General features: G+C 43.0%; 1 protein-coding gene across 1 annotated transcript in view; it reads left to right on the top strand.

The window, feature by feature from the left end:
* The window catches only part of SAP18 (Sin3A associated protein 18), a 3,331-nt gene extending 288 nt beyond the window's left edge, over positions 1-3,043 (top strand). The window contains exons 3-4 of the mRNA XM_025196602.1: positions 1,099-1,241; positions 1,915-3,043. Coding sequence (XP_025052387.1) covers positions 1,099-1,241; positions 1,915-2,071 — 300 coding nt within the window. The 3' untranslated portion in view covers positions 2,072-3,043. The remainder of the gene's footprint in view (positions 1-1,098; positions 1,242-1,914) is intronic.
* Positions 3,044-8,089: the final 5,046 nt, after the last annotated feature.

Raw genomic sequence — 8,089 nt, 5'->3', positions numbered from 1 at the left:
CCCTGCCCGCCCCGCGCCGCCTGCTGCTGCCTGGGAGCCCCCACCCCCGGTCTCCCCGCCTGTCCTCGGTTCAGGGGGGAGGGAAGGATCAGCGGGGGGCTCGTTCTCGGGGCTGTCGCTGGAGCTGGGCAGGTGTATTGGAGCCCCCCACACCTGGGGGCTGGATAACCCCCCTCCCGTTGTGGAAACAGCGAGGGGCTGGGAGGCGGCGCAGACAGACATCACAGAAGACGCTCTGCCTTCAGGTGTCTTTATCTGACCCCTCATGCAGCGAGGGTTCAGGTTTTTCCCCTTTTCGGCCGTTTTCGAAGCAGTCTGCGGCCGTGCGCTTGTGTTTGGTCACCGCTGTAGCCTGCTTTCTGTGTCTGCGTCGGATGAAGAGTGTCACTTGTGTCTGCGCTCTTAGGAGAAGACGAGAGCTGTGTTAGGAGTCTTGTTAAGCGTCAGGGCTAAGCCCTCCTTGTTCGTGGAGTTGCGGGGGAGGGAGGGAGGGAGGGTTGGTCAGTTGCACCTACCCCAGCAAAGACTGATGGGTTCCTTGTGCAAGTTGTCTGACCTCTCTCTCTCTCTCTCTCTCTCTTTTTTTGTTTTAGTTATTTTTTTTATTTCCAGTCTCTCTTGTAAGGGTTTAAAAAACAATACAAAAATAAGTGGTTTTATTGCTGTCAGCTGAAGGTCAATGCCCTAAAGAACCGTATTCTGAAGTAGACTAGAAAATGGGTAGAGAGGTCACGGCAGTTTGGAGCGGAGCCAGGGTTAGACCCCAAACTTTCTGAGTATGAGATCGCTACATGTTTGGGGGGTGGGAGGGAGGGGATATCCTAGCAGGTGTTCTAGCTACTAGTGAGTACTCATCCTGGACATGTTTTGAACACTTTGAATGTTGAAAGGAAAATACTTCAAAACCCAAAATATTTAACCACGAAATGCTTCTTGTGTCATTTAAATACATAAAAGTATTGAGTTATGCAAGAGAGGTGTTTTTAGAGTTGTCTATGATTTAGACAAAAAGTCTCACAGATGACATTTTTAGTAAGTGTAAGATTTTTAAGAACTTCAAATAAAAAAAACAAAAAACCCTCCCCACCTTAATGATTTTTTTTCTTTTTAAAATCTAGGATGGATGCAACTTTAAAGGAGCTGACAAGTTTAGTGAAAGAAGTCTATCCAGAAGCACGGAAAAAGGGAACACATTTCAATTTTGCCATTGTTTTTACAGATCTCAAGAGACCTGGTTATAGGTAACTGACTGAAGTCTTATTTGCAGTAACAGTTTATGTTCCATGTTGTATGAGAGAAGTTCTTCATAGTAACAGAGTGCATGGCAATCGCTTGTTAATATTTGATTTTTTTTTCAGTTACTATTCCTGTTTCTCTTTTCTAAAACACTGAAAAGTGTTTGCCTAAAGATGTTGGTCACTACATTATCTGCCACCCAGAACACGCGCCTGTAGATAGGAGTGAAAACAAAAAGGCTATTTCTGGTGGTAAGGGTAGTAACTATCACCATCAAGAGTTTGCTCTTAGCACAAATTTATTTTTTTTAATTAAAACTGGATAGGGACAGTTTCTATATGAGCTCACCAGAAACCAGTTGAAAAAGCAGGGGCTTGGGTCCTGCTATATTTCTTGCATTTTCTTTACCAGTTCTCGTGTGTCTAACTTGCCAGATACTTCAAGCTCTGACAGGGGAAAAGTTGATGCAACTTATTTTATGTCTAGTGTTGTATCAGAGAAACAGCTAATACTGTATTGAGAAGGGAGGCAACATCTTTGTATCTCACTAACTGAGGAAAAACTTAACAGTTCATCCCTTTCAGATCCTGTTTAGTCTGCAAATCTCTCTGACATTAAAAAGAGACTGACTTGCTCTTTTGTTGTGTAATGAAATGACGTTTCATATCTTCCCTTCAGGGTGAAAGAAATTGGCAGTACGATGTCAGGAAGAAAGGGCACAGATGATTCCATGACGCTGCAGTCTCAGAAATTCCAGATAGGGGACTACTTGGATATAGCGATTACGCCTCCAAATCGGGCACCACCCCCATCAAGCCGCATGCGACCATATTGAAGTGTCATTTTTCTGTAGATGACTGTATCTTCCAGTGGGTTTCACATGCTGTAGGAAACAGGCCTTTTTTATTACTATTGCTAAGCAAGATCTGAAAACACTTCTAAGCCTTGACAACAAGAGTTAAATAATTAATTTTACTGCGTGAGTTTAAAAGAAACAGTATCTGAATCTGCTTTGTTATCTCTTCTTTCCTAGCTGTTATGGTATGAAAAGTGAATAGAAATGTTCAGTGTTTCAAGATCTATGTAAAATATGACAGAGCTTAGAAGTGCTCTTACCATTCTGTTAAAAGCCATGTAGAGTGGAATAACATTGTTATTGTTTTGAACATGTTTCTGAGTTTGAAGACTAGGTCAGGCCTGATTTAATGGTGGTTGAGCTTGATTAAAAACAAACCACTCAAAGGAGAGAGAGTGCTTTTTTTGACTGACGTGCTACCTAGCAGCATGTGAACAGTGGCATCAGTGGGAGAATCCTTGTGTATGATTACTTACTTTCCAGAAGTAAGTCTCCAAACAACATTTTGTTTGTTTTTTGGTTTTTTTTAAAAAAGTAATTATCTTTTCTTATCATCAAAACAAATACAACCCATAAAAGTCTAGTTTTACTAATGCATCTGCCCACTTTAAAGGAAAAACAAGTATTCTTTATTTTTAAAAAAGCTTTCAAATTTTAAACCTATGTTAGATGCACATCTAGCAGTCTCTTGGGTTATTGGCATAACTATTGATACAAGCAGTCAAAGATTCCTTTTTGTGCCAGGTACCAGAACTAAGCAAGGAACCAGTCCCTCCTTTTACTTCTAATGTTTCCATTATTTGAGCCTAGGCAAACAAATAAAAAAAAAAAAAAATGTAATGCCATATTTTTTGCCCTTTCTTGTGCTGCACTGGTGCGACTGTTTGTACAAGTGGGTTTTCTGGACACTTTAAAAGTGTTTCTGGCACATTAAAGTAAAACTCGGATGTAGTTTAGTTTAGTTTAGTTTGCTGTAAATTAAAGTGTTGCGTCTATGGATTTGTTGCATGCAAACACAGGCACTCAGACGTGTAATGAGCCTTTGTCTACCAGATGGCACTGCAACTTTTTTGTAGTTCGCCCCTTCAAATTACTTCCACTTTTTTTTCCTTGGGCCATTTGCTGGCTCAATGCTCCCACAGCTGTGTGGCAGGTCATGGGGTGGGGCCCCAGGCCAGGGGGCATAGCCCTGTATAGTCCCACTCTCCTGCGGTAACTAGTTTGAAAATCAAGTGTGTGCAAACACTGATGCAACTCTCCAAAATAAACAAGTTTAAATTTTATAAACTTATTTAATTTAATGAGGATTAAACCCTGTAGTATGTATAGGTACCCTGGGAGATCACTAGTCTAATCTCCAAATTTGTCATTTAAAGTAGCTGCATGTCATGCTTCAGTTTCACTTGCTGTGATATTGGAGTGCACTTAATGAGTAAGATGGGAATATTGCATATTTATGGATGTCAGTTGTCATCCTAGAGAGTTCTAGTCTACCTCCTACACAAAATTCCCAGGTAATATTAGGCAAGTCACTTAACTCAAGCTCTTCCCAAGTGACTTAGATGGAGTGTTCTCGGGGGAGGAGGAGTTCCTAGCAAGGGCAGATTTGTGCTGAATTTCTGTAAGCATCTGATGAATTGAGCTTCAGTCCACAAAACTTATGCTTCTTATCCTATTTAGTTAGTCTAAGGTGTATATCAACCCTGCTTCTGTCTGGGACATACCTTCTGCAAAATGACTGACAGTTGTCCTCAGGATCTCAAATTGGGCACCCAAATTTAATAGACTATTTTTTAATCAATTTCTGTGTTCTTTTTTCCTGTCTGTAAAATGGGGATTATACCACCTCCTCTCCCATGGTTCTTCAAACATTCAGTACCAGCATGAAAAGCCCAGAAAAGACTTAATTTTCTATCCACATAGTGTGTTAAAGCCTGACCTGTGTGGTGAATAGTGCTCATTCAATGAGCATTATCCATCCAGTCTATAACAGAATGAGGCTGGGGGTATGGCATAACAGTACATTTGTTAAACTCTTAATATGTAGTTGCATACAGACATACATTATAACACTAATGCTTGCAACTCACTCGTTTCTGAGGTCTTGACTTTGGCAAGCTTAATATTAATAATTTTAAAAATAAAATTCAGGTAATGTTTGCAGAGGACAAGTAGGAACAGATAGCAGAGTAGGGGTTGGGGTGGTGTGGGTGCTAAGGAGGTTTATAGATGCTAGGGTTGGAAGGGACCTCAATGGATCATTGAGTCTGACCCCCAAAGATTGCAGGTTTGAGGCCATAGCAGAAGTACTCATGACAAAGCCATGTCAGATTCTGAGGAATCTGAATTCTGCAAAATACCTTGTCACAAGGACACAGAAAGGAAGATGGCAGAGCTAGCAAACAATAGAGAGCTTATTTAGATGTAAAATGGGATGTTAAGAGAAGGAATATAGTCTGGATTGTAGATCTAGTTGATTTAATGACTTTATGATTGTCTTGCATGCTTTGAACAAGCAGCTTTTGGCTGTAGGCTTAGGAAGTGGTCAGTCTCTCTGAAGCATAGTTTTTCAACCTGTGGTGCGTGTACCCCTGGGGGTACATGACACAGGCAGGGAGTATGTGGGTACCCCAGGACTCTTTCACCCTCTTTTCCTCTCAAAACTGTGGCAAAAAATGTGGTGCAATTTAAAAAAATTAAATTTCCCAGTAATAATTTGGTGTTCAGCTTTGGCCAACATCACCTCTAGCTCAGGTACATACTTGAGTTGTGCACCCCTAGTGTAAAAGGTGGCAACCATACCCACACCAGATCAGACATCTGTCATTCACAGCCTGATCTACACAGCCCTTCCAACATATGGCACACAGTCTGTAAATATAAAATCCCCTGGAAAATTGAATGTTGGGGTACTTATTAAAATTTTCAGAAGTTAGGGGGTGCTTGCTACTTAAAAGGTTGAGAAACATTGCTCTGAAGGACTAAAATGACTAGCCTAATCCCAGACAAGCAGCGGTGGCTGTACGGGATGCTCCAGGCCACATCTTAAGAAATATTAACAAGAAAAGAGAAACAATCCACTACCTTCATTCCTTGGCTCTGAACAGCAGCAGAAAAGTGGTAATAAATACAAAAGAAATGTACTTGTGGATATACCAAAAAAGTTATTCATCTAGAAAGGTAGCTAGCTGTGTTACTCTGAAGTTAGGTAGAGCAGGGTAGCACTTTTATAGAGTTTTCTCTTATTGAAAAGATGGGTGGTGGCAGCATCTCATTTTTCAAAAAGAAAAGACAGAGGGAACCTTCCATTTTCAAAAGAGATGACACTCATCACTTAGAAAACATCAGCTAATTTTCAGTTGTTTTCTGAAATTTTTTTTCAATTGGTTTTCAGGGATTCGAGGAATTTTCCATGTCAATCTTACTGGTCCCTTGTACCTGTGAACAAAGTCATCTGAAGGCCTTTCTCTAGTTTGGTATAGAGTTATTAGAGTTAGATGCAACATCTGTTTCCCAAATCTGTTGATCAATATGTGCCTCTCCATGCTGAGTCGTTTACCAGTTTATCTTTTTCTCTCTTTCCTTCTTTCAGTTTGTTATTTCATCTTGCCCATCGTCACTGAGGAGGGGTGGATTTTCCTTTTGCCAGCAGTATTCCACAGTCTTAATAACTCGTTCATTCCTATTCTGGGAAAATTCCAAGGATTTTTCAGCTATATTACCATATACATTTACACAGTGCCATCATAAATGTATACGTGTGCATAAGTGTGTATGCAAGCACATGTAAACTGGGGTTCTGCGAGCCAGGAAACAATCTCTGGTTTCCTGTTATTTTAGGAAAACAGGTCTTCGCACATTCTTTGCGAATAACAAAGATTGGATCAGAGAAATACCTGACTCCATTAATTTCTCCTCATCACTGGAACAGTTCACAATACCCACACATTTTTAGCCATTCGGTTCCAAAAAGTTAATAGTACCATTGCAATAAGAGATTTTAATGAGAGAGTATTCAGACAAGTTCTTACTCTTGCTTCATAAAGAACTGAAAATTATTCCAGTAAAAGGTTTCAGAGCCTGTTATGTCAGAACAAATCAATGACGATAGCTCTGTTGTTAAAACAATAAAGTAATGGGATGGGTAAGACATAAATTGTTAAAAGCAGAAAGATACTAGTTTTACTGCTATTCCCCTGACTCAGCCAGTGTCTAGACATTACAGCATATAAACTGGGTTAAAAAAAATGCTGCAGTTTTTCTGACAGAATGTGACACTGGGCATGTCTACAGATGCTATTAATGCACTATAGCAGCGGTTCCCAAACTGACAGACTGAGTACCACCAGTTTAAAATGATACAACCTTAAGTACCACCAGCAAGTTTTTCATATACATAGGTAACAGACTATGTATTAAAACATCAAAATCTTTAGTAATTATAAGACATTGTTTTATCAGTTAGAGTAGCCATATATAGAACAATTGTAAATTGGAAAAAAGACAGTGTAAACCAGGGGTAGGCAACATTTTTGGCCAGAGAACCAAAAAACTGCAAGGTGTACCTCGTAAGTTGCCAGAGTGCCAGCACACCAGAATAACAAAACTGGTGTGTGGGGGGGGTACATGGCAGGACACACTGCATATTAATATAATTAATAATTATAAATGTTTCTTCTCTCTTTTTTTTTTTTTTTTACAGTAAATAGGTTTTCTACAAATTCTAAACCTGGTGACAATAAATACTTCATATACTACCTTTGTTCTTGTATTCTTTATTGTTAAGCATGTTGTGATGGGGGGGGGGGAAGAGAAGAGAGAGAGTGGAGAGAGAAGAGAAGAGACGAGAGAAGAGGAAGAGAAGAGCGAGAAAAGAGGTGGTGAGAGAAGAGAGAGGGAGAGAAAAGAGGAAGAGGGGCGTGGGGAGAGCAGGTGCAGGGGGAGGTACTGCGGGCAGGCTGGTCCAGCAGGGCCCTTGGGAAGGTGGCAGTCGGAGGACAGCCAGGGCTGGGCGGGGAGCAGGGGCTGCCCCAGGGCTATTCAGACGTGGGCCACAGCGGGGGTGCTCAGCAACATGGAGGTAGGGGCCGGCCCAGCCCAGCCCAGGCAGCTCTGTGGGGTTGGGGCACAGCCTCCCTGCCTACAGGGGAATGCTGGCTGGCCGGGGCAGGATGCCAGTCTTGGGGGCTCTGGGCTCAGCCTGTGCGCACCAGACACAGCACGAGCAGGGTGGAGCCACAGCAGGGTCTCCCTGGGCCCTGGGAATAGCTGCCACGGGCGGCTCTCAGAGCCAAGCCAGCCAGGAGCCTGCAGCGCAGCAGCCTTCTGCATTGCCTGCTCTGGACCAGCCCCTTGGGAGAAGCTGTGGGTGGGCAAGGCCAGGGCTCAGGCAGGCTGGGGCAGCTGCAGCAGCTGTTCCCAGGAGCTTCGGTGGCCAGGCCCTTGCAGTGGGGAAGGCTCTGCCCCACTCGCACTTTGCCTGGTGTGCAGGGAGGCCGAGCCTGGAGCCGAAAGCCCTCCTGAGCCTGGCACCTGCCTCAGCCAGCATCCCCTCGTGGAGCTGTGCATGCCGAGCCATTCCAGATCCTGGCCACCCTTACTGTGAAAAATTTCTTCCTAATATCTAACCTAAATCCACTCTCAACTAGTTTACACCCATTATTCCTAGTCACTGCCTTGGGTGCCCTAGTAAACAGCGCATCCTCTATTCCATTGACCTCCCCTAATAAATTTATAGGTGGCCACAAGATCTCCCCTCAGCCGTCTCTTGTGAGGGCTGAAGAGATTCAGCTCTCTCAACCTCCCCCCGTAGGATCTATCACGAAGGCCACTAATCATGCGAGTGGCCCTCCTCTGGACCCTCTCCAGATTCTCCACGTCCCTCTTGAAGTGTGGCGCCCAAAACTGGACACAGTACTCCAACTGTGGCCTGACCAGTGCCGCATAGAGGGGGAGCATCAGCTCCTTTGATCTATTAGTCATGCACCTGCTAATGCA

The sequence above is a fragment of the Alligator sinensis genome, unplaced genomic scaffold (assembly GCF_000455745.1).
Source record: "Alligator sinensis unplaced genomic scaffold, ASM45574v1 scaffold777_1, whole genome shotgun sequence".
In the NCBI taxonomy this organism is placed as follows: Eukaryota; Metazoa; Chordata; order Crocodylia; family Alligatoridae; genus Alligator; species Alligator sinensis.
Note: the sequence above shows the minus strand (reverse complement) of the source record. Positions and strands in the feature narration are given on the sequence as shown.